The 27085-nt window shown below is 34.1% G+C and overlaps 3 protein-coding genes across 4 annotated transcripts; 2 read left to right on the forward strand and 1 right to left on the reverse strand.

Annotated features, from left to right (window-relative positions):
• The first annotated feature begins 821 nt into the window (after window positions 1-821).
• LOC132176466 (ATP synthase subunit gamma, mitochondrial) lies at window positions 822-6568 on the forward strand. Its single transcript, XM_059588687.1, has 9 exons — window positions 822-1087; window positions 2821-2864; window positions 2990-3142; window positions 4266-4379; window positions 4465-4592; window positions 5070-5192; window positions 5298-5417; window positions 5961-6082; window positions 6293-6568. Exons 1-9 carry the CDS (start codon window positions 993-995, stop codon window positions 6360-6362), a joined length of 969 nt encoding a protein of 322 aa, XP_059444670.1. The 5' UTR covers window positions 822-992; the 3' UTR covers window positions 6363-6568.
• Window positions 6569-7237: 669 nt separating this feature from the next.
• On the reverse strand, window positions 7238-15029 carry LOC132175886 (respiratory burst oxidase homolog protein F-like). The gene is made up of 14 exons (XM_059587972.1): window positions 14365-15029; window positions 12793-12961; window positions 12458-12506; window positions 11776-11889; window positions 11219-11668; window positions 10108-10494; window positions 9853-9948; window positions 9592-9707; window positions 8965-9067; window positions 8689-8871; window positions 8345-8476; window positions 7968-8096; window positions 7786-7864; window positions 7238-7604 (listed from the first exon to the last, which is right to left on the reverse strand). Exons 1-14 carry the CDS (start codon window positions 14732-14734, stop codon window positions 7495-7497), a joined length of 2487 nt encoding a protein of 828 aa, XP_059443955.1. The 5' UTR covers window positions 14735-15029; the 3' UTR covers window positions 7238-7494.
• A 4585-nt stretch (window positions 15030-19614) lies between these two features.
• Window positions 19615-24456, forward strand: LOC132174817 (phosphoserine phosphatase, chloroplastic). Of its 2 annotated transcripts, none has more exons than XM_059586504.1 (8): window positions 19615-19729; window positions 20362-20592; window positions 20864-20996; window positions 21080-21187; window positions 22692-22785; window positions 23328-23477; window positions 23555-23608; window positions 24085-24456. In XM_059586504.1, the coding sequence occupies exons 2-8, from the start codon at window positions 20370-20372 to the stop codon at window positions 24178-24180; spliced, it is 858 nt and encodes a 285-aa protein (XP_059442487.1). In that variant the 5' UTR covers window positions 19615-19729; window positions 20362-20369; the 3' UTR covers window positions 24181-24456. The 2 variants fall into 2 exon arrangements, with proteins under 2 accessions (XP_059442487.1, XP_059442486.1); XM_059586503.1 differs by having other exon boundaries at window positions 19616-19729; window positions 24072-24455.
• Window positions 24457-27085: the final 2629 nt, after the last annotated feature.

Raw genomic sequence — 27085 nt, forward strand, 5'->3', positions numbered from 1 at the left:
GTACAAGTACTTGTAGTGGCGACTATTAGGCTTGTCAAGGCAAAGATGGTCGGTCTCGCTAGACTAGCAGTATTTAGTTTTTGGGACGACAATATTATCTGCTACGGCGACACAGATGATATAAGAACTAAGAAGCTGAAACAGCTCCTTACATTGACCTTAGTCGTCACTAAAATTTTATGTTTAATCGCCTATTGTGAGGTTCTTATATACGAGAAATTATTTGTGCTAATATTTTTTTTAATATATTTTTTATTTTATTTTATAAATTAATCATTAAATTTGTAGACTTATGTGAATTTCACACAAATTAATGATTGACCACACAAATTTAATAGTTGATCTATTAAATATATAGGGGAATATGAAAAAACATATGAGCAAATTAGGCACACATGACAGATGATAAATCGTTAATTTTGACGGTAAAGTGATAAGATTGACCTATTTCAAACTTGGGTAAAATTGACTTTATTCTTAAAATTAACAATTCAGCGATTAAATCTAAATCAGATGAAAACTTAGGGACTAAATATGATTTTTTTTTCCTAAAATTAAAAACCTAAGGAGATATTTAAAAATGGCAAAACAAAGAATAATTGTTTGATATTTCTTTTTTCTAATATAAGCCCTTCCTCCTAAAAAAAAAAAAAAAAACTCTAAAGACGGTAAAAAAGAAGAGCTCCTACCAAATATTGATTGGTTTTACATTTTTAAACCTTGTCGTAAGAAAATCCAAAAAATGGGTAAATGGTAACATCCTAAAACGATGCGTTTCAGTGTCAAGCTTGTACTTAGGAGAGATACGGCATCTTTGGCCTGAAAATTAACTTTATAGACCCAAAAGGTCACAGCGTTGCTACCCAGCCATCAGCGAGAGATACCACCTGACCTCCTGAGCTTTGCTGCTCTTGAAGACCCTCGTATAAGAGTTCCGATCTGCAACATCCGGTCCTAGGGTTTCTCTAATACATCACAAATCAGGAGCAAAAATGGCGATGGCTGCGCTGAGACGAGAGGGGAGGCGTTTCGCCCCCCTGATCTCTCCCCAACCAATCACCGCCGCTCGATCCTCTGTCATCTCAGGGTACGATCTCTATTCTCTACCGCACACTCTACTTTAAACCTGCTCATCTCTCTCTCTCTCTCCGATATCCTTTGCTTCGCATTTCATATGGTTTTATCTTCTGTTTGGTTGCTGAGAAAGACGTGGAAATAATTGGAATGATGAAGGAAAATGAAATGCTAAGGTGAATAGATTGCTTTAGGTTTTTGTTTATTTGAGGCTTTTGCTTACTCAGGTCCTAGATAGTGATAGACCTGGAAGATTCCTTCATTTCTTTGAGACCTAGCATACAATTAGGGTTGTTTGTTGCATTGAGCAAGATATATACATACACACATATTTGTCTATATAAGTATGTTTTAATCTGTTTGGCTGCTGAGAAAACACTGGAAAATGGGAGAAGGCTTATGCTATAATTTTTCAAACTGAAAAAAGTGAAACTTTCAGTTTTGAAATTCTTGTTGATGTTATTTTCCCTACAATTTCTTCACAACCAAACTTAGTCTTTGGCTGATTAATGATAGTGCTTATGTTGCTTGGTAGTATCCGTATTTCACCCTCTTGTTGACGAGAAAACTGGGGGAACGAAAAGGAACTGGTCCTTAATGATTGGTTTTTCGCTGTTTTGGTTTCTGAGAAATTAAGTATTCACTTCAATTAAGTCAAATAGTTGTGTAAGACATTTTTGAAATCTTGTATTCCAATGAAAACGCATGCTTTAAAATGGATATCACTAAGATCTAAAAGTTTCCGTTCTTCTGATTATCCACTGTTTCTTGGTGACGAAACAAGGCATTTAAACTTGTTAGTCCAATAAGAATTATCTGTATTTTTTCAAACTCTACATTTTGTTTGCCACTTAGAAATGTAGAAAAAGAAACTAACATATATTCTTGACTGTTGCATTCTTACTCTTTTTCTTTGTTATCCCTTTCAGAAATAAGAATACTTGATGGACAACAGTTGTTGGTTGAGTGAAGTTTGTTGTTGTTATTACTGCTAGGCTTTGGCTACTGTTATTGGTAGCTCTATGACATACATTCATTTTTTTTTAAAAAATTTATTCAAACATAAATTAAAATTAATTATTATTGTTGTTATTATTTTCTGAGTAGTGTCAGTAATAAAAATTACTGAGCAATCTGAATGTAAATTATATGTAATGTGGATTCTAATATTAGTAATGCTTATTACTCGATGTAAATTTTTCTTGGAATTTCATTTTCTTTTGATAATTTTTGTTTTACAGTTCATCATTGAGTAGCTTAAAAATAATAATAACAGAAAAACTAAAGAGCTTGAGCTTCGCTATCGAAGGTGTGGTAGGGTTTTGTTTATTAATAAGAAATTGTGAGTTATCTTAAACTTCCTCCTTTTAGTTGATGTTGAGGAAAAGAAAAAAATAATTATTTGCATACTTTTGTTGTGTTTAATTAGAATTGAAGCCTCTACTCAATTGCTTGAAATTGTAGTTAGTAGCATTGAGCCCTCCCCAATTTATGGATTATGTATTTTAAGTTAAGCTAGTAAAGTCAGGCTTTATTATTTAGAGAAATTATAAGTTCTTACAAATTTTAGAAAAACTTAGAATTTCAATGGAACTGGAGAATACTTACATCAAGTATGTTTGAAGTTAATAATTGTAGTGTCATAACCTCATTTTCATTGACTGATTGCTTCATATCTGCATTCATAAAGATCTTGCATTTCCTTTTGCCTTTGGAGCTACTAAATTAATTGGTTTGGGTGGGCAGGGAGCAGGCACCTCTGGGAGTGCGCTCAATTTCAACCCAAATTGGTAAGAAATTATTGTCATCACGTTATAGCTGTCTTCTTTTCTGCCATAGACTTGCATTCTACTGCCTTATGGTCACAGTTATTCAGATAGAAACTGTTGATAATGTTGGTGCTTTTTATGTACAGTCAGAAACCGGATGAAAAGTGTGAAGAATATCCAGAAAATTACGAAAGCAATGAAAATGGTTGCAGCCTCAAAGCTGAGAGCAATTCAAGTTAGAGCTGAAAACTCACGTGGCCTGTGGCAGCCATTTACCGCTCTTCTTGGAGACACTCCCAGTATGTTTATCAAAATAACTTTATTTTTGATCTGTACTGCTCAAGTACCAGTTATTTTCTTTCTCATTGAATGTTACTTGAGTTTGTAATAGCATAAAGTCTTTCCTTATATACTTCTACAAGCTTGACTTCTACCATCTGCTTGTTCTGGCTTATCTGCACTGCATACACACCCACACTATTTATTAAAATCTAATAGGGTAACAAACACTTATGCACGCATGCATGGATACAGAGAAACACATACATTTACATGAAATTTCCTTATCCTGCATTAGCTAAAATAGTTTTGCCAAAATTCTCCGAAATCTCTGTGAAATGACACCACTATCTTTTTTAGCCTTTTGGTCAATAAAAGTTTAATGGTTTTGGTTCTCTGAGTAGTGGTACCCTCCATCACTTCTAGGGAAAGATAGTGGATGATGGTGCCAATGAGCTTTAGCTCAAATGGCACCTCCCCTCTCCTTTTAAGAATGAAGTGGAGGGTGAAGTTGTTGGTTCAAAACTCAATAGGTTGAAAAAAAGAAAAAAGAAAAAGAGACACGTAGTGAATGATAATATGTTGGGTTTATATTTTTGCTTTCAATAGCTCAGTTAAGGTTTTAAATTGTATTTGATTTATATTACGTTTTTGTGCGAGGCATATTCAAAATCTTCAAATCTTTGTGGGTTTTCATTTTGCTTCTGCCATTGCTCAGAGTTTTTGTTTCTGTGACTGCCGAATTCATCAAGTACTTAGTAAATTGCAGCCGATCTTTAGCATATTCATCCTTTTTATGTTTGAACATGCTGTCAAAAATTTAGCTGAGAATGCTTAAAAGATGGATTGAAACAGACCTATTGCTAGAATTTCATCAATTCAGGTTAACAAGAAAGGGGTAAAACTATTTGTTCACAGTTTTTGAATTAAAACTATTCTTGATAGATTTTACAGGCAACCTTGACTGGAGCCTAGGTCCATTCTTGAAATTGAAATGTTCATGAAATCGTTCTCTAGAATGATGTTTCTAGTTTGGTGATCTTATGGCTTCTCTTCCATTCACTATCCCCTTTTGATCAGTACATTTCTTTCAATCTAAGTTTTCAGTTGCCCTAATTGTGTTTCATTTTGTTGCAAATCTAGGTGTTGATGTGAAGAAGAATGTTATTATTACCATTTCTTCAGACAAAGGTCTCTGTGGTGGAATCAACTCTACATCAGTCAAGACAAGCAAAGCTATCTACAAGTTGACTTCTGGTATTTCTTGGAAGCCGATTCCTTATCTATGTTGTCATCAAAAGATTGGTTGCTATCTAAAGTCAATACATTCCTACTGCCACAGGTCCTGACAAAGAATCAAAATATGTTGTTTTGGGAGAAAAGGCAAAGGCCCAATTGATACGTGACTCAAAGAAGGACATTGCGTTATCCATAGCTGAATTGCAGAAGAATCCTTTGAATTACACCCAGGTCAGTCTCTTTAGTTTCTTGCCATAGGAAAAGTATTGTTCTTTTTTTTTGTTTGCACATCTGTGCATGTTATTTCAGATGGCTTATCTTGTTATATAACTACTATATGGAAAGCTCCATGCTATCTTCAAAGAAAATATAGTGAGCTCAAGGAGCATGGTTAAGATCTCTTCATCTGGTCAACAAGGTTTTTTTTTGGCTTTATGGGTATATATATATACAGCAGCATGTTTCCATGTCTTCTTTAAGCCTTTGGCATAAGCTCATCCTGATAGTTCATGCTGATTTTGTTTGCTGATCCATTAAATGGCCAAGACAATGAGTTTGTGTATTGATGAGACCCCCCTCAGTCTTTTGTTGAATTGTTTTTGGCTACTTTGAAATAAAACCTATGGCATTTATAAATGACTAGGTTGTATATTAGAAAATGTACAGTTGCTTTCCCCTCATATTCCATCCAAATTGTTGCCCTTTCAGGTCTCTGTTCTGGCAGATGACATTTTAAAGAATGTGGAGTTTGATGCTCTGAGGATTGTCTTCAATAAGTTCCAATCGGTTGTCTCATTTCTTCCAACTGTGGCAACCATATTATCTCCTGAGGTGATGGGATACTTCTAGTTCAATAAATGTGCACATTCTTTTTGTTCGTCACTTTCTTTGTTCTGCTTTTGGTTTTAAATGTTATATGAAGCTATTCTTACTTAGGTTGTGGAGAGAGAGGCTGAATCTGGGGGAATGCTTGGTGACCTAGACTCTTATGAGATTGAAGGGGGTGAAACGAAGTCAGAAATACTCCAGAATCTGGCAGAGTTCCAATTTTCTTGTGTAAGTCCATTTTTGGCTGAAAATAATTCTATTTTTGGGCAGTAGGATTGGGTTTACTGTTTTCTGGAACAATCAGATAATCTTTTATGAACTTTAAATCTTGATAGTTGACGCAGAGTGGCTTTAATTGACAATGTGGACCAAGTTTCTGGAACTAATCGATATTTTGATAAGTTGTCGAGCAGTAGTGCCAAAGCAATATATCTTACTGAATCTACCAAGCAATATTTCTTGCTGAGTCTGGCTTTAATTGCAATTAAGATCGATCATTTTTTTAAAATAACTGTAGTTTGATTTAATTTGGACATTTCATGGACGAGAAGTTTGATCTCCACATTTTATGTTGCAACAATTGTCTAAATTTGGGCATGCTGTAGATGTTGCTGGAAAAATTTAGCTTCATCACCTTTTGTTTTTTTGCATGTTTTAGTATTTGCTAAGTAGCAGTGCCGTGCAACTACCTAGTGGGAATGTCAATAACTAAAATGCTTATTGACTTCCATTCAAATGATTTATGGAGAAATTTTTTCCATTTTCCCTCAGGTCATGTTCAATGCGGTCTTGGAGAATGCTTGCAGTGAGCAAGGAGCAAGAATGTCTGCCATGGATAGCTCAAGCAGAAATGCTGGAGACATGCTTGATCGTCTCACCCTTACTTATAACAGGTCTCTCTCTTGTGCACAGGCGCGCACAAACACAAACACGTTCATACACATACACAGCATCCACACCTACAGCATTAATTCCCCCCGTCTGTCGTCCACACAAACACAAGATACTAATCTTGGCTATTTCTTTTTGTCATACTTCTGTTCTTTGCTATTTCTTTTTCCATCATGATTAATCTCTGTTGTTTTTCCGATTGTTTGTTATAGAACTCGTCAAGCATCCATCACCACTGAATTGATTGAGATTATTTCTGGAGCATCGGCACTTGAGGGCTAATTGCAGAAAACCAACTTTTTAGTTGGTCAGACGGTGACGAAATAATATTCAAATGGAGGTTTTCCTTGAACTTTATGGTGCTACCTTCAAGAGAGTTTGTTTTTGGTTAAGCTACTCTAATAATTACCCAGTGTCAAATCTTCTTACTGGGAATTAAAAATCTTTTTTGGAATGTTTTTAATTGATTTATGATTCTTTCCTTTTCACTCGTGCCTTAAAATCTCTCTTTAATGACTTAGGCTAAAAATTTCAAGTACAGTGGAGGGCAGCACCCTTATGTCTGAAATAGTGACAAGGCTTGGTGTTTGACAGGTTGGAGCCGTTGAGGGACGGATGAGTGTATGGTTTTTTATTTTTTATTATTATTTTAACCGCTGTGAAATAACAGAAGGGTGACTTAAGGTGGTAGCATATATTGGGAGTATATAGTTCAGATTTTTTAAAATATGCCACCTCAATAAAACGCCAGGCGTGCATGAACAGTCATGCACGCCTGGCTTATTTATTTATTTATTATTTTTATAATTAAAATAATAAAATATAATATTTTATTATTTTAAAATATTAAATCAGTCGGGCGTAGGCACGCCCGGCGTTCCCTTTGTCATAACTCCATTGCATTAAGGAAGGCAGGCACTGCACTATAATATGCAAAGATAAGGATCCTCTCTGAGTCAAGTAAAATGCATAGTATTTATTTAATGGTTAGAATTTAAAGATAGTGCATTTAATGGTATATATGATTTGACATTATTGTTATTATTTTTTTAAAAAAAGTGTTAATATTGATTATATATATACTGTTAGATACATTAATTTTAAATCTTGACCATGAAATGAATCTTTTCGTAATGCAAGACCAAACAATATTTAATACCTCTCAAAAGGAGAAACTGGTTTAAGACTTCAAAGTAGTGTCGTATTCAATATCAATTTTGTAATATGGACACAAGACAGTCCTTGCTGAAGCTGGCTTGTGTTATAGTCACAAAAGCAACATAATTCTGTTGCTCAGGCAAATGAGAGAGAGAGAACCATAGTGTCACAATATACAGAGCTTATGGGTGATGTGATTATGCTCTTCTGAATGGTGGAATTGGTACAATATGCATTAGGGTGGTTATGAAAACGTCTAATAATTCTCCTTATGAAATACAAATCTAGTAGAGGTTTTGGTGGAGAATTTGGTGCATAACCTCTCCAACTCTCTTGCCAATGCTGATGGGCCACAGTAGAAAACCCCTGTCCAAGCAAATCCAAATCAGTAGGCAGTAGCTATCAGCAGAGAAAATCCCACCAATTTTTCTTTTGGTGGGACAGTTGATCAACTTATAAGGTTATCCTCTATAACCCTCTCAAAAAGGCTAAATTAAGACATCCTTCTATCCAATCAATAATCAATTGTTTGTTGGTTGCGACTTACCAATCTTTGCTCCTCTGTGTTGACGAGACAATTTTGAGAAAATGTTGAACCAGTTTGGTCGCGCAAAATGTGTATGTGCCTGAAAATTCCACATTAAAGAAAATAATATCCATTAATTCAAATCTAATTAACTTGCCCTTCGGGAAAAAAAAAAAAATGGCAATGAGAAAGAGATAAACTACAGGAGTCTTGGAGACAAAGTCAATGCCATTCTTGGCGTGATATAATGCTTGAACTGCGCTTATTAAAGCTGATCGCACATCCCCTTCTTGATACACACTGGTTAGGAAGCTATGCATCTCAACTATACACTGAAGGGAAATCAAAGTGGTTATAAAATGGTTGTGTATAAATATGTTATGTTTGTAGAGTAATGCTTGGGAAAACTTTTTTATCCCGATTTCATTCGAATAAAAAAGTTCCCCACAAAAATGCAAAGCAAAGACCTTTTATCCGTATAAAAAAGTATTCTCAAGCATTATATATTCTATGTCTATATGCATATATCAGTCAGGTAACACTGAAAAGATTAAGGATATGTAAATTGGAATGCATGTACCTGTTTTTGGTTTGATTTTGATATCTCCTTCATCACATCTCTAAACCAGTCAAAGGAGCTTTGTTCTCTTGTAACCCAATAAAGGTAGGCTTTTAATGGACCCTTTCTTATGCTACAATCCCCGCGATCACTCTATTTAATTAAGAGTGCAACATAAGCTTTGTCAGAAGCAAATAAGAGAGTGCATTTTAAAAAACATACGAGTTTAAAGGCTCAATTATCATAAACAACACTCTTTTACAGATTTTACTAAATGCTTAACTGTGTGTTTTAAAATCGCTATTTTTTTTTATTTTTTTTTCAAACTGTACATTTTGAAACTGCTAAACCAAATGGACACTTACTCGATCACAATGTGTGTTTTGGTGACTGTTAACCACATCTTTGAGGATGCTCATAAAGGGTGTGGCTCCTATGCCAAGGCCAATCAGCACAACAATATCATACTTCACATGGTCTTGAGAGGCAGCACCATAGGGTCCATCTATGTATATTTTCGGATACTCCTTTGTCCCACATAATTTAGCCTGCAAACTCAGCAGATAGTGTGAAATTTAGAATCATGTTTCACCCTTTTCTAGAAACAAAACTGTGGCTTCTCTTTTTCCAATATAATTTACCTCTTGGAAGAGGCTGTATATTTGGAAACTCCAGTCTCCCAGGGTTCTAATATGCACAGTAAGGTATTCATCTTCTGGTGCTGAAGTTAAGGAGAATGGATGCCTGAAGGTGAGGAGAGATAGAAGAGAAATATACCCAAATTGTAAGATCACTTTGGTGCTCAATTTTGGGAGGTTTAACTGTATTGGTCTTTGAACAAGTATATATATAGGTTTATTGGCAGTGCAAGCAATTAAAGAATGTAACAAACAAAACATATTTGGATTATGGCGTTTATCTTGTGTACATCTCTGTTGAGTTGGCATACTTCATCCACCATTATATGCCAACTCAATGGAGATGGACGCTAGAATGCAAAGAAATATTTCTACAAAAGTAAGAGAAATGTTTCTTTAAATTCTGATGTCTTGCTGAGTTGGCATTCTCCATCCAGCGAAGATGTACGCAAGATGAACGCTAGAATGTAAAGAAGCATTTCTCAAAGTGTAGAATTACGTGTTCTCCATAAAACAATGCTGATATTTGATAATGATTCAATATCCATGGGAAATCCAAACTAAACCTTTGATAACCATGGAATAGAACACCCAAAAAGAAAGTTAACAAGATGGATTGTTTAAATGTACCATTCAAAAGGTGAAATTTGAGGGCATTGAATGAATGTGTACATGCCACTCTGGTACTTAAAACCTTCTGGTTTTTGCAATTTGAGGGACACAACTTTTCCTTGATAAATGCTTGCCTACCAAAAAAAAGAAACAATAATAATTCCTTGACGAGCTGTAATTGAAGTAGCAAAATCCATTGCATTAGATAGAACAATTGCTCAATTTCAAATTTCCATACAAAATATTCTTCTAAAAAGGATAAGGATAAGGATATAATACCTCGAAAATTTTCGCCTCGTATGACCCGGATCTTATAGCTCGAAAGATCCGCTCCGCCGCATATAATAAAACAGGAATGGCAATGTAAATGCATGTCTACATCAGTAGAGTCCTTACATTAACATCCATTAAAATGTTAAAATGATTAATTAAAACTAATTAAGCAAAATGAAAAAAAAAAAACCATGCATGATTTTCCATAATCAAACAATTTGATCTTGATTAGAAGCTAATTAATTATAGCAATAGGCTTACCGTTTTCTCAATTAGATTGTCGGTTAGGAAGAGGAAGATGGAGTGAATAATGAGCAATGCATAGACAAGAATGAACAAGTGGTGTGAATACCAAAAGGTGTTATATCCGATGACCCTCCGGACGGACCTTGGCAGCGACGGTGACTGCCGGCGCGGCCACTTTGTTGCTAGTGAAAATGCAATGGCCATTAGTACTACCATAGTAATTCCTGTTACTACCTCAGTAGTGGCCAATATCTCAATGTATGATGGTTGATGGTACTGGAATCGGGCCGCGATCGTTCGCCGGAATATTGACTGGTCTGAGCTACTAATTCTTGGGAAATCACAAGCAAGGTGGGTGCCCCCATGTAATATCACACCTACCACTATCCCTCCTGCAATCAACTACACCAAAAAGTAGCTTGTTAATATGAAGCAAGAAATGTATCTAAGTTGCATACCAAAAATTTCTCAATATGACTTGTAACCTGTAGGTTGTATTTTTGCATCAAAAAAGTTCTCAAAATAGCCTACTCGTACATAAAAACCCTAAGATATAACATATTGGCCAAGAGGATCCCCTTGGTTTTAATTTCTCTTAAATTTTTATTTTTTATTTTTTATAGTTTTTAAGTCTATATGTGTATATACATATATATATATATAATGAAGATGCCATATAACTTTGTGGGTTTCTTTTAGAACCCCCTATACTGCTTGGTATTCAGTGTTTGGCACCAATTAATAGAGTCAAACAAGGGATGTACCCCTTCTTTTTTGGTAATGGAATGTACTTTTTTTTTTTTTAAAAAAAAAAAAAAAAAAAAAGTTAATATACATATTAGGACGTATATCATAAATGTGGGACACGAACCACACAAATGCACTCACAGTAAATCTCCCACACTCTTGAAAACTGACTTGGAAAAGGATGCATGGTACCTAAGAGCATATGCACATGATCAAGATTGTACTTGAGCCACATGGGACACATATGATCGTAACACCTACCCCTCATGGAATTTTCATTCTTCACCTACCAATTTTTTTTCAGAAAGGTATCTAGTAAAAACTGAAAACAAACATGCATTCTTACTTAAAAACCAACAAAAAAACACCCTGAATTTACCTTGTGGAAGTTGATATTATCATTAAAAGGAACAATGGAGTTGACCCATTGATGTTTTCGAAGCCATGTGATTGTATTACGGCAAACGGGGAGGAGAATTAGAGCCATGTTGAACTTTAGGGTTTCTGCAGCACCCTTGGCAGTGGAGATGCAGTAGCCCATCACTTGGAAAGATGTTCTATGGCTGTATTCATAGAATTTCCATGCAAAAAGTGCAAAGCACACGCCCATCCAAACCAAGATTATCCATGCACGTCGCCAATATGATCGAAATATAATTTCCGATTTTGATGATGAGATTAATACTTCTCCAAATGGGTCATTATCATTATCATTATCATTATCACTATCATTATTAGGAGATTGAGTTATTATTAATTGTTGATTGCTTGGAATTGAGCCTCTTGATGATACGCTGCTTACTTTGAAGAGCGTCTCAAATTGAGATAGCTGCACATTATTTATTAAACAAAAAATAATTAGAATCGGCTGGGCACAATATCTTGAAGATTGTGGTATTCTAGATATTAATTTAAAGATTGAGGTTAAAATGGTACCTCAATGTAACGTCGGTTTTCAGTGTCAAGCACTTCCATGATCAAAGCGGCACCATATTCTGCTTCCTCACGAGTCAAATGCAGCTTATTTGTTGAAGCACTTAACAAAATAGTCTGTACTTACAAGTGTGCGAATTACCATGAAACCAAACAACGTGATTATATTATATATACGAGGAAAGTCCACCCTAAATTAAAGCAACTATAATTAAATCATTTGGTTTGGTAACTTGGAAGGAAATTAAATTGGACGGAAATTAAACAAAAACAAAAAAAGCTTGAGAGTAATTACTTAATTTCATAGATTTTCGTTCAATTTGATGAAAATTAGCAACGAAATGTTTAAATTGAAAATTTTTGAAACATTAGGGGAACATTACCAATTTTTAAACTTTGGGGTTCAAATTAAAAAATTTCTAAAACTTTAGGAGGTAAAGTAGATATTTTCCAAATAAAAGATATTGCACCAATATGTATTATATGTGATATCAATTCATTAGGAGTAGTGATATATAGCACACTCGATGTGAGTGAACAGTATTCACGTTGGATGAACAGTATGTATAACTGTTCACCCGACGTAAATATTGTTCACTCACGCGAGTCTCGCAATAAATATCACTGCTCATTCATTAGATACACACGAGTAAAGTGCTTAATTTGATCATCACATGCATCTCACCTGCTTAATATCCATCTCAGTAATTAGTCCATCCATGTCCCTATCACACCTGCAATAAAACATAATAAAAGAAAAACTCTCACTTAATTAATTTCTAAACTACAGAGAATATATATATATATATATATATATATATAGGGACGGAGGAAGGGGGGACTTGCAGGGCCAGGCTCCCCCCCCCAAATGACAAAATTTTTTTTTAAGGTAAAAACAATTTTTTTATGGTTAATTTTTGTCTTTTTTTTGCTAATGGCCCCTGCCATTCTCAAGGCTGGTTCTGTCCCTATATATATATAAAGAAAAAAAAATAGAAGAAGTTATTTAATAAGAATTACAAGTCAAAGAAAATCCGTGATCTTGAATAGAAGCAGGGGTCCACGATGTGACACCAGAAACGGTGAAGCTCGCATTTTGTGATATGAATTTTCCAATCCATTCCTCCTCCTCCTCCTCCTCTTACTGCCCTTAATACCTCATTACCAAATTCCGGTGATTTTTCCATCCCTAAAAAAAGAAAAAAGAAAAAAATATATATATATAAAAAGAGAAAACAGGAAAATAATCGGTGGGTGTGTGTTGTTGGGTGGTTTTTGGTGTGAAGTCATGTGTGGGGGCCCAGCTGTAACTTCGGCTTTTAGTGTTTCAGCCTTAATTGGTTCCCCTATTACCAAGTCTACTTTAATAGACTTGCCGACATATCTGCAACTCCAAGATTACAATCCCTCTTAGCCGACTTCTCTCATTATATGAGCAACTTCGGTACGTGGCAAAATAGAGGATGCGGTGGAGGGCGATAAAGTCACGATCAAATTGTTAAATTTATCTTCTTAATTTTTTTATTTTTTTATTTTTTATTCGTTCAAGTTTTTTTTGGACAAATGGTTATTTAACATAAAAATTTACCCACTGTATCTATATGTTTCTTTGTTAAGTGTTCTCAGGCGGTAGAGAGAAAAAAAAAAGGACTATGGTTTTCTCTTTACTGTTTTGTACTTCATCTTTTGATAATAAATTTCTCTTAAGTTATTTTCGCCAATGGAATATAAGCTTATTAAGTCGATCCACTTAAATCTTTGTGTCTTGTGAGATTGATTTTTTTCTGCTATTTTTCTACTTGGAATCTTGAATTTAGTTCCGTATACAATTAAAGTTATTTAGCCCACAAATTTTGATAAATTAGTATGCACTAGCTAGGTTACAGCAAACACTTCTCAAGAATGAAATCTTGAAAAACCTCTATAATTTAGTTGCATTTTGCACAAAATAAAATCAAACCAGAATACCCTTAGAGTTTATATTCTAGCAAAAGAGAGTCGAGTAAGATTTTGAGAAAGACAGAGGAAGAGAAAATTTTTTGTGTTAAACTAGTTTCCAGTGAACTATTTATAGAGTCAAATTTTAGCAGTTTTAATGTTGATCCACTAATATACATGTAATTTTGCAATTATCTGGCCATCAAATATTAATAAACTTAATGTTAACCGTTAGATTAGATTAAATTATAATGATAGTGCCGTTCAGATCGCTTTGCACCGTATTAGAATATACATACAATTGTATACACCTAAGTATTGCTTTTAATGTGAGTTGAGCATTATAAACCCATACTTTTTTCTTTTTTTTTTCTTTTTTTTATCATTCATGTGAGACTCTCTCCTTCTAAGGCTCTTTAAAACCTTTCATTTAAAACATTCTTAAATGAATATAAATTTTTTACGAATTAAGTTGGAGGAATTTCTCCGACTCAATTTCTAAAAGGTAGAAACTATTAAAATATATATTTCTAAAATACATGAGACTTTTAGAGCAATTTGGCGGAAATTTTTATCATTCCCAGACCACAAACTAGACGTATATATATACATTATAATTTTAAAAATTGTTTAAACAATTGTTATAATTCTCACCTATACAAAAGCTGAAATCTGACCATTTCACGACCGATTCAGGACCATTGTTAGTGAAGGCCAGCCGGTCGAACCGCTTCTCCACATCCTTCCACTGCATCCCACCGCTGCCCATGATGTCAATGAATCTCAGCCCTTCAATGCCTGACTCGGCCATCGACGCCTCTCCATTTTGCAGCAACTGGGTCCCATCATGTGGCGGTCCGGTTCGTTGATGCTCCGACGTCTGAACTGGAGAGAAAGAGAGAGGAACAATACTGACACAGAAAGAAGAAGAAGAAGATGATGACGACGACGACGACGAGGATGATAGTGAAAGAGCAGAGGCAAATGGGTCTTGGGCTGTTTGGGACTCTACATGCGTCTCCATTGATGAATTCTGATGGAAAATGTGGGACTCTGTTTTTCTTTCTTGACAGAAAACGAAGTATTTTAGAATGAATATTGTTTGTTGAAGGGTGGCAGTTTGGTTAATTTCTTGAGCTAGCTAGCTAGAGATTGTATTTTGTTTGTTTGTTTATGTTTTGATTTTTGGTGGGTTTTCTTGGCTTTGGGTGGTTGAGTGTTGGATGAGAAGAAAAGCTTGAGGTGTATTTGGTTTGATGAGCAAGAGAGAGAGGTTTTGTTGGAGGCCAGTGGAGAGATTAGGAGAGAAAGGAAAGTGAGAGCAGGTGAACTGTGGAGGTAAATTCCTAAAAAGGATGTTAAAAAGAGAGAGAGAGAGATTGTGATGTGTACTTGGTTTTGGGTGATGGAAAACGTACCATTATTGTTTCAAACTTCTCTCCTTTAATAAGTTGCACATTGGGTGCTGATGGGGATGGATGTTCATATAATTGAATTGGATTAGCTAAAATGGATGTAATTAGGGGAAGAAATAGGTTGCTTGTTTAATGAGTCAAGCATGCAGTTCATATGTTCCTAATTCTCATTCGGTCCATTTGATTACTTAATTAGCTGACTCTATGCAAAGTGACATGTATTTAGGCTACAATGAATTAATGTGGTAATTAATCTTATTTCTTCAGAGATGGAAGATACTCAATTCCAACCCATAAACAAGTAAACAAACAGTTAAATGCCATGCCTTAACCACCCTCTTCCGACCTCTCTATTGTAGCTCTTTGAAGAAGGGGGAAAAAAAAAACTCAGCCATTGCACCTACATAAGCCATGTGCCTCATCTTCACCATTTTTGGCTACCTCTCTTTCCGCCGACGTCCTTGTTACAATGCGTGCATGTATGTCATGCGCCACCGCCCTTTTTTGTCTTTTTGGATAATTTGACGGATCTTTACTCCTGCTTCTCCAATTCTCTTATAGTAAAGCTTTTTGTTGTAAAAAAGATTTTAGATCTAAATCAGGACCTCACGATGTGTCTCACAATTCAAGGTGGAGACTTATTATCTACATGTAGATATATCGCTTACCCTTCATAGCTCATTGTGTAGCTGGTCTAAAGCTAAAAACTTTTCGGGTGTCGTTCATAGCATTCGCAAATTTTAAATATAAGCTGCTACAATCAACACCGCTTGCAACATTCCCATATCCTATTTCATCGCGAGGATATATATATATATATAAACAAATCCGAGCATATCGCGTAGTTAATTTCCAAATCCCAGCTAAATTGTTGCATCATTGACATGTCCTATACTAGTTGGGTGATTAGATGCTTGTTTACCAAACTTTGCTTGCTGTAGTTGAAAACCGTGGGCATAATACGTGTGAAACTAAAATTCCTTCACACACATCTTATGCGCTTTAGTTCTGCTTACAATATTGTGATGTGCCTCACCCCTCCTACTTTCCCCTCCTTTTTTTTTTTTTTTTTTTTTTTTTAATCAAAAAGTTGGAGGGGGAGACCAATTGTGGCTATTCTACCTGAGCGTGACTATAATAACACCAACCCGCGGGGGACTGCTCAGAAGGAACTTAGGTTAATTTCCTTTGATTACATATGAAAGTGATCACCAAAATTGCATATTAATTTTCATACTGAACCCCTTTGATTTATCAAAAGCTGTTTTTTTTTTGAAAGCTGTTTTAGGACAATGATAAGAATACTAATAGGATGCTACATTTTCATTTTTTATTATAAGTTTCTTATAAATTTGATGGATAGAGTCACAGAGTTTTCTTCTATATTGAGTTGGATGAATTTTTTCCAACTTAATCTATAATAATGACACATATCTCTTAACATGTGAGAAACACGTGATTTTTTAATAACATGTGAGATGCACATGTTTTTTTTAATAAAATCTCTTCCAAGTTTGTCCATACTTATAAAAAAATCACGTGACTTTTACATTCTCAAATGACACATATCATTATTATAAATTAGATTAGAGAAATTTGAAGGAAAACTCTGTCCAAACTTGATGTGGCCGTTCATGCATTTTTACTTTTTGCCCTTTAAAAGGATATAAAATAATAAAAGCTTAACCATTTCATAAATTATGGACTACAACGTCTATTTTGTAAAGAAATTGTAGTAAATGTTGTAGTGCTCTAAATATTTTTCTTAATTAATAATAAAGGAGTAAGTGCTGTTGTGACAAGATTATTGGAAAATATCAACTCTAGGTAAACATAAAAAGTCAACAGAATATTAAAGAACTCCAATGAAAAAAGAGAGAAGAATTGTTATAGACTAATTTTTGTCCAAAAAAATAAAAAATAAAATAGAGCATACAATGTGAGACAGCTAGCATTCATTTTAAAATATAGAATTTATTCCTTCCTTAGAGCAAATTGTATTTGACGTTGTAATCCCAGTGGCCTATAAGAATTCACCACAACTCTCTCCATAAACATGTGTTTAAGAAGAAATCTCTTTGGTAAAGTTTTGAAAAGAGTTCTTTAAAAAAAAATGGTAAAAGTTGAAAATTGATTTGGTGGAAAACATTTTTGAAAAAAAAGTTGAAAATTAGTTTAGTAAAATTTTGAAGAGTGTTTTGTAAAATATAAAAATTAAGAAATATTTTTATAAGATAAAACAAATATATAAAAGTAATTAAAAAAAAAAAAGGAGTTCCACCACACCATGGTGGCGTCATCACCACCGTCGTGGTGGTGATCTAGTTGCCTTGGCAATGGCTACCAAGTTTGTTTGTGGCTATTGCGAAGCTGCAAGATTTGATTGGTGGCCATCGTAGGGTCACCAGACTCACCACAAAGTGGTTGCTACCATCAGGCAGCGACAACACGACCTTTTTTTTTTAACATTTTTTTTTTAAGTTGTTTTGTGTTGTATTTTTTGAGAAGTATTTTGGGTTTTGAGAAGAGTTTTGGAGTGTTTGGTTGACAAGTTAGTCACAAACTTTTTTTTTAAAAAAAAAAACTCAAGTTAGCTAATTGACATGTCCCTTTTTTAATTATTTCATCAATTATATAGGCTCTACTTTTTGGCTTGGGGTGCAAAAGCCCTCCTCCCCTACATATTTTAAAAAATCTCCCAAAATTTTAAGTCATTTATTTTATTTTTTACCTTTTTATTATTATTATTCTAGTAGCCTCTTGGAATGGCGACGTGCTACCCATATTGGGTGGTGCCAAATGCATAGTCAAGATGTGGCAAATGTCATGTATTGATTCTTATGTGGTTAAGAGTCATATATATATATATATATATATATATATATATATATGATGTTTACCTAAAACTGTATTTCAAACACAGGAAGAGACACTATATATAATGATAATTTTAAATTCAACGATAATTTTAAAAGTTATATTACAGTTGAGAGGACACTAAGAAAACACCTAACAATTTTCATATATGTACCCCAAAACAACATAATTAAGCAATGTTTAGCCTGCTCATTTTTTTAAATATAAAAAAGAAACACATTTGACTATATCTTTTATATATATATACATCAAGTGGGTTGTAAATCCGAAATCTCAATTTTCATTATAGAGGAGTTTCATTTAAAGCTTAAAGAAAATGACAAAATTGTTCAACTACATGCTACCTAGAAATAGACAAGTACTCCTGTAGTGAAAGAAACAATGGTCTTTCACTTAGGCTTGTTTGTTTCGTTTAAAACAAGTTAACATTTGCATTTTGAAAAAGTACACATATCCTCTTCAAATTATTATTATATTGCTAATATTTCTCTCAAACTATTAATTATGTCAATGTTCTTAGTAAACTATCAATAAATGTCAATGTTTCTCTTAAGATTAGCAAAAAGACAAAAATGACACTAAAAATTTTCAATAAGAAAAAAAATCTTATAAATTAGAACAAAAATAAAAACAAAAAGTTAAAAAAAATAATAAAAAAAAAAATTGTCTTCATTACAGCTTGTTTTGTCTTCTCCTGGTTTTACCAACTCCTTTAGAAGGTAGGATTTGTAGTTATAAAACTTGTGATTACAAGACATGATTTTTAAAATGTAATTAAGCGTTTAATAAAATTGTAATTTAGTTTTTAAAATTGTAATTTAGCATTTAATAGCGTACGTTTTCAAAAACACGTAAGAGTACCTTTAGATGCCCTCACAACATCTCACCATTGCCACCAGCTGCATGTGGAGACAACTTTTCCGCTAATTTCCTCAATCTCAAAGATTCCATCTAAAGTATGGAAATGACATGCTTTGGATTGTTGGTCTCCTAGTCCAATGTATTTGGTTAACGTAATTTTTTTTTTTCTCTCTCTCTCTCTCTCTCTATATATATATATATATATATATATATATATATGAAAAATATTAGGTGTTCTTTTAGTATTTTATTGGTGTCCTCTTAACTGTGATGTAATTTTTAAAATTACTGTTGAATTTGATATTATCGTTATTGACTTTTAATCTATTGGTAATTTTAAAAATCACATCACAATTAAAAAGACACTAAAAAAACACTTAACATTTATATATATATATATATATAAAGTGAAAATGGAGTGATGATCCCTCCCACATCGTTTCTGAAAGAAAGATGATGATCTCGTACAATTAGCTGACTCAAACATGTTATATGCAATTTGGAATCAAAATCACACCTATGATACATGTCATGTCATGTCATGTAATTTAAAGAATACATGTCATGATTTTTTAAGATAAAAATCATGTTTATGCCCAAGTTAAATAGTAAATTAATTGCTTCCTAATTACTGGACCCACGTCACCAAACAACACCACTGGGGCTGGGGCGGTGGTTGTTGAATGGGGCTATACAGTAATTTTGCTCCCAGAATTTGGGACCAATCAAACGCAGATTCTTTTCTTTATTACCAAACAGTAGGAGCTAAGCTACACAATACATCAGCTGCCGGAAGCAAAGAGATCTAAGGAGGAAAAGTTTGGAGCAAAATTCTACATTCACACCCTTTTTTCTCACGGTTACTGGTAATTACAGTGATCATTTTTATTATTGTTATTATTATATTTATATATGCTTTGATTTTCTCTCTTCATTTTCAAATTTTGCTTTCATCGTACACCATTTTAGCTTGCATGTGAGATTCATTTTATTCGTTTGTTTTTCTTAGTTTTTGGTTAATGCCCGTTTGGTTTGCGAGAAAAGAAAAGGCGGGAATCCAAAAAGCGTTAAAATTTGGGGTTTTTTTTTTGGTTTAGAACTTGAGAAAATTGATTTTTGTTTTTACGTCATTTTCTCTGCTACCCAAACGGAGGGTCTGGTGTTTTCTTTTCACTGCTTTCGGATCTGGAACTTAATATGAGGGTTATGAATCATTACTGCTTTAAAAATTGAAGTTGATAGTTGTTCCACGTTTTATCTTGTTTTCTTTATTTTTCGCTTTCATTGCTGCCAAAAGGTTCTTATTTTTAGTTTTATGATTTTTGTTTTACGTTTATTCGCTTAATTGTTGGTTTTAAATAAATGGGTATTTGTGTTTTTGTTGAATTAGTGTTTTTAGTTTGGTGTGCGATGGTTTGTGGCTGTTTTGGTATAGGAGCATTTGGGTAAAGATTGTTTCTTATTTGAATATTCTTATTTTCTGATCTGATGGAAACAGATAATTTGATGGAAAGGTTGATGAGTTCACAGACGGCACCATTTAGTGCTCAGTGTAGGCAACATAGCTCTCCGTTCCTTCCTGCATTTTCCCATCGATTTACAAGAAAATTGAATATCAGTCACATTGGGATGAACAAATCTCCTAAATCATTGAAATCAATTGCTGCTTCAGTTCAACCATTGGAAGCCTCAAAATTGGGCCACTTAAACAACACTCTGCCATCCAAAGGTTATGCTCAAGCAATGTCTTAGCATCTGTAATTTTTCAAGTTTGAAGGAAAAATGGGTTTAATTCTAAATCAGTGTACTCTTTTATTTAGTTGAGTTAAGTTTTGATTTATGTACAAAGATTGGAGTTGGCTTACCTAGATATCAATTTAAGAGCTTATGATACGAATTATTGAACTGTTTAAACATATACTATGTACTTTTTCCATGCAAATTTTGACAATTTTAGAATTTTTTTTCTGTGCTTGATGACTGCTAATTCAAATTTATAGACGTTCTTGAGTCATGGAGAAACGCCAATGCGGTGTGCTTTGATGTGGATAGCACAGTGTGCCTGGATGAGGGCATCGATGAACTTGCAGAATTTTGTGGAGCTGGAAAGGCTGTTGCAGAATGGACTTCTAGGTTGGATGTCCCACATTTGTTGGAACTACTTCAATTGGTTTGGTGTTAGTGTCTGTGCCTGATTTGGTTTCTGATTTTGCTAGAGCAATGAGTGGTTCTGTTCCTTTTGAGGAGGCCTTGGCTGCCAGGCTATCTTTGTTCAATCCTTCCTTTTCGCAAGTCCAGGACTTTCTTGAAAAGAGGCCCCCAAGGTATGAGGGATTTTTTAATTATCTGGAGCATGTTTTGACTTGTCTGCTTAATAAGGGTGAGCTGGATAGCTTGATTAGAAAAAGAATTGTATTCTGCATTGAGTTTTATGTAGCATATGAAGACATAATTCAGCAGTGGTCTATGGAAACATTACCATCTTGTGGATGGAGGAATAATATATGTTGTCCTTTATACAAAAATATATCTAAAGTTGATCTTAATTCTAAAAGGTGGGCCAAATTGGATGTTGTCAAGACACTCTGTGCTTGCACCAGATCATATAAAACATGGAGAAGCATCCAATTTTAATTGAGATTTCTGAACACTTCTTTTAGTGCATTATCCCTTGAATAGAGTTTGCTTTTATGTCAGGGTTTATGACTTTATGTATCATGTTTTATCCTCGCTTGGGCTGTTTTTTTTTTCCTTTATTTCTACTACGGTTAGACTTCTTGTTTTCTGTTCCATGTAGCTACATTTGAAATTGTCTGCTGCGTTAAGGGTTTCTGCGTTGCCAAATCATGAAGACGTTTTACTTTAGATTTTCTACTAGATTGTACAAAATGTTTTAGGGATTTTTCTGTCAAGGATTTGTGCTAATTGGATTCATATACTGAATTTGCTCATGGATTGTTCAGGACCAAAAAGGGAAAAACTGCAGCCTCTTAAACTTTTGTATGTATTTTCAATTCTTGACATGTAGGGCACATTTTCACTCTACTGCTAGTTTGACTGCATGGACCAAGCAAAGTTAATTCCATGTTTGCGTCCTTTATGGATTTATTTGTCAAATTATAACGGAAGAGACTCTTGCAGTCATCCTCTTAATAATTACAAGTTTTCTTGCAGCCACTATCACAAACATTAACTAAGCTCCCAAACATGTTAAATGACCTTTATGAAGCCACCTGCAAGTTTTGTACTTCATTCGTATAATTATTTCTGAAAATTTTCCCACCCCTTTCATGTAGTGAGTTGTTAGATTATTGTTGTTGTCGTTATCATCATTATCGTTATTGTTGTCGTTAGTTATCGTTAGTATTAGTGAGTTGTGACTTTCACCAAATATAAATGATACGTTTTAGAGAAGTGTTATGAGAATGAAACATGAAATTTGAAGTGTCAAATCTAAGGCTTGTCAACACTATTAACGTTATGGCTGTCATTGATTTCCAATTCACTGTATATTGTTACGATCCTACTGTTAGTATAAGTAATTCAGTCATGCCATCAAACCAAAACTATTAACTGTCTATACAATGAGGGTTTTGTAAAAGGTTAGAAAACGACCAAAAGCTGAACAATGAAGCTTCGTAGACATAATTTCACTACATGCTATCCGAAACTACAACGATACATAGTGCTATATAGGATATATTATAATTGTTGTTTTCTGTCTGTCTGTCTTTTTTTTTCATGGCAACTTGATGCCAGCAATGACCAATATTTTAAGTGTAATTTGAATGGAATGATAACTACCATTTCTATTTTTTTGATATATAGGCTTTCTCCTGGCATAGAAGAGTTTGTCAAGAAGTTGAAGGCTAAGAATATCACTGTTTACCTGATCTCTGGAGGCTTTCGTCAAATGATCAATGTATGCTGTCAACAATCGAATCTTTCATTTTTCCTGGAAGCATCCATTGAAGAATAAACACACACACTCAATTACCTTATTTAATTGGATAGTGATTGCGAGTAGTCAATCTTGGGAAACGGGAGCATGTGGTGGTGTTCTTACAACATTGTTGAATCACTGTTGCAGTGGACCCTAACATGACACACATGCCCCAACTGAGTTAAGGAATATGCTGGACTCTTTAAGTACAATTGATGATAACACTTGAGTACATACTATATTCTTGAGTAGAATTTTATGAGAAAATATCAAAAGAAAGAAGTTTGTGGTTTGTTCATGTAAAGCCCATATTCCTTCATGCCTTATGCTTCAAATGCGCCTTACACTTCAAATGCATTGAAGGTTAATGCCATTTTGTGATACATTCTATAGTCATAGGACTCATAAGGTGTTTTTTATGTGGGCTCTGGCGTACAGCATCTATATCTGTTTTAAATTGGAGAATGAATCGAACATCAAAGTACTCTCTTTAATTTTTAATTAAACAACTTCCTCTGAAGCCTGTTGCGTCGATCCTTGGGGTTCCACCTGAAAACATTTTTGCCAATCAACTGCTATTTGGAAGTGCTGGGGAGTTTGTGGGGTTTGACACTAAGGAGCCTACTTCAAGGAGTGGAGGAAAAGCCACTGCAGTCCAACAGATAAGAAAGGTAAATCCCTTGGCTGTTTGTGTAATATTTGTTTGTTAAGTGTGTTCTTTGCGAAGCTAATGAACTTGGTTTTCTAGGCTCATGAGTACAAGTCATTGGTCATGATTGGGGATGGGGCGACTGATCTTGAGGTAAGTTGTCCACACCTAAAATTGTCTACTTTTTGGCAAATTTCCATTAGAAACCTGCTGATGTACCTGATGTTTCTGTTCCATGAGTTTGAACATATCCATGTACGAGGAAATATGTATATATAAGGAAATTTTTTGATGCTCAGCTTGCCTTAATAGATTTTGAGATCTGCCTCAAAAGTTATGTTACCATAGACTGCTCTTGTGGTCTATATAAGAGGAAATGTGTATATTAAGTCTAACTTGCTTCATAGGAACAGGCAAATTTGTACTTTTTTTCTCCTATTACAACAAGATTATGATTTTTTTATGAGGTTCCAATTTGCTTTGAGAGTCGTCCGCGGTTATCTTCTATTATTATTATTATTAATTTTTTTTTTTAAAAAAAAAAAAAAAATCAGAATTTCTTTTCTACCAATGTAATATTTCTTTTCTTATTTGTTTTTTTGGCTCTCATACATAGGCTCGTAAACCAGGAGGTGCAGACTTGTTTATTTGTTATGCTGGTGTCCAACTTCGAGAGGCTGTTGCAGCAAAAGCTGATTGGGTGGTTTTCAGTTTTAGAGATCTGATAAACTCCTTGGAATAGCTTGCAGTTTTCTGGGTCTTGTTATATATATATTTTTTAAAAAAATTGATAATTAATTATTTTTGGGATCACTGATCACTTGCAATATAAAGGTGTATTCATCCCTCCCGTTATTGCTAGGTTATAATTTTTACTTTTTTATTGATGGGCAATATATAAAACTTATATGAGAAGAATAAAGAGTTATTATTTGATGCCCACTTGTGTATCCAATTGTATTTGGTTCAACCCATGGGACAGATGGGGATATAAAAATTTTGTGTGTGTGTGTGTGTGTTTTTTTTTTTTTGAATGTTACAATGTGAGAGCAAACAAGAGAGAGAGAGAGAGAGAATTGGTAATGCTTCTTGAATATTGAATATTTATAGGCCTTAGCTGTTGGAGGCTAAGTTTTGAACCATTTCATGGTTATAATTTAAAACAAGATGAATGCGCACTATAACATACATGATGCTCCCAAATGCCGCACTAGAGTAAGGTACATAAAATTAGAGGAATTTTTTGAATGACTCTTAACAAATAAACTCTTAGCCTAATTGTCAATACATTTTCCATTCTAACTTGTCATCGACTCCATAGAATTCAATCAGATTTAACATCCCTATTTATGATCATAAAACCTAGGGTCCTCAAATAAAAAGTGTTATAAACCCTATGGTTAACCTCCCTCGTCACGTATGGAGGGAATTGGATTTTGGAGCTTTGATTGTTTTGTTTTCTTATTTTTTATTTTAAACAGATAAAGGAATTTGTGATGTAATTAATCTATGTACGATTGTTGTGTTGTGCGTAACTAATAGAGGCCCAACTAACTTCATGATTCAAGCGGAATGCAAAATGGGCCAAAGCCCACTAATCCAACTAAGCATAGTTTTTTTTTTTTTTTATTTCTCTTTCCACCGACATAATAAGCCCTTCGATCACTCCCAATAAATTAACGTCGCTGCCATTTTGTCCTTCACCTTCTTTTTCCCACCAAATTCACGCCGAAACAACCCCTAATTTCTTCTATGGATGAATTCATGCTAAATACCAGAAAAAGAGAATACTACTCCATCGATGAATTCATGCCAAATATTAGAAGAAGAGAATAGTCTGGAACGACCAAGTCTTCCTTGGCCGAAGCTTCTTCTAAGACTTATGTTAGTGGGTCGGAAATGGGCATTCGGGACGTGGGATGTGTATAAATTATAGGTTTTTCCATGTGTCGCCAATGATTAGGTCCTTGTTTCTCCTATGTTATCTACGTGAATTTGCCCTTACGTTTCGGTTATAGGGAATAAGATTTTTGTTTGTAATTATTCTGATTATGATGAGGATGAACATTCTGATTCTGACAGTTTTCCTTGGGGTTAGGTTTTTGATCCTGTCAATGAAAAATCAAACATGGGAATACATCCTAATCTTCCATTTCTTCCCTTTTCGCAATGTCAAGTCATAGCTCTCCAGAATCCAGACAAACAGGATTCTTGTCTATCTCCTTATTCGAAAGCAAATTAATCGACCACTTAACTAACTGTTTCCTAGTATATGCACAAAAATATTAGATACTTTATTGAAGTATTTTCATTGTAAGAAAAGTTTTTGCTGTTGTGCTTGAGTTGTTTAGTATGAAATCCGATAAACTTAGGTACAGAATCTAAGTTTATGAAAAACTCAAAAAAAAAACTACTTATTTATTTATTATTACGATTAAAGTTTTTTTTTTTTTTTTTTTTTTTATATAGAACATTCGTCTGTTTTTAAAGCACATGGATTAGTTACACGCAAATGCTAAAAATCAATTGGAAATATGGAAATTCAACCGTAAAGGAGACATTAAGTGCTTCAAAAAAAGCGGGAGGAAGGTGGTAAGAACGGTTGCTCATTATGTCTGTGGGTTACAGCGGCCTCGTTGCTTTGTGGTGATATTTTTCGAAGAGTACACGTTCATCTACCTTCTGTGTCCATTACATTTCCCTTTCAACCTACAAAGTCGGTGAATAATAAGGTTCTACTTTTAGAAGGCGTAAGAACAGATGTCGAACACTTCCGATTTTTTGTTACGATGCTGATTCTGAAAGCTGGAAATCATTTGTCACCTTTTTCGGATGATCTTAAATTTTTTTTTTTTTTTTTCTTTTGTTTTTTCGACTCACTTTTCAAAGGTTTTGACATCAAGGAGGTCCAAAGTTGTACTGCACTACAACTTCATGCAACGCGTTATTGATGTGTTTTCATTGTAACAAAAGTTTTCCTCATCATTTAGCTGTTGTATAGAGGATGAGTCATTAAGTTTTAAATCTGATAAACCGAGGTACAGAATCTAAGTTGATGGAAAACAAAAAATAAAAAAAATATGGTTATTTATTTATTATTATGACTAAATTTTTTTTTTTTTTTATTGAACATTCGTCAGTTTTTAGAACACTTGGACCAGTTAGATGCAATTATGCAAATGCTAAAAATCAATTGAAAATAAGAAAATTTAACTATAAAGGAGACATTAAGGGCTTTGAAGAGAGCGGGAGGAAGGTGGTAAGGACGGTTGCTCATTATATCTGTGGGTTACACCAGTTTCGTTGTTTTTGTAGTGATATTTTTCGGAAAGTACAAATTCATCAACCTTCTATGGTAGAAGAATGAGATCTCGAAAGAAAAATTAATCGAACACCACATCGACTGTTTCCCAGTATATGCGCAAAAATATTAGACGCGTTATTGATGTGCTTTCATTGTAAGAAAAGTTTTTCTCATCATTTAGATGTTGTAAAGAGGATGAGTTGTTCAATTTTAAATCTGACAAACCTAGGTACATAATCTAAGTTGAAAAATAAAAATAAATAAATAAAAGAAAAAACTGCTTATTTATTTATTATTATGATTAAATTTCTTTTCCTTTATAGTGA

Source organism: Corylus avellana, chromosome ca3 (genome assembly GCF_901000735.1).
Source record: "Corylus avellana chromosome ca3, CavTom2PMs-1.0".
Classification (NCBI taxonomy): Eukaryota; Viridiplantae; Streptophyta; class Magnoliopsida; order Fagales; family Betulaceae; genus Corylus; species Corylus avellana.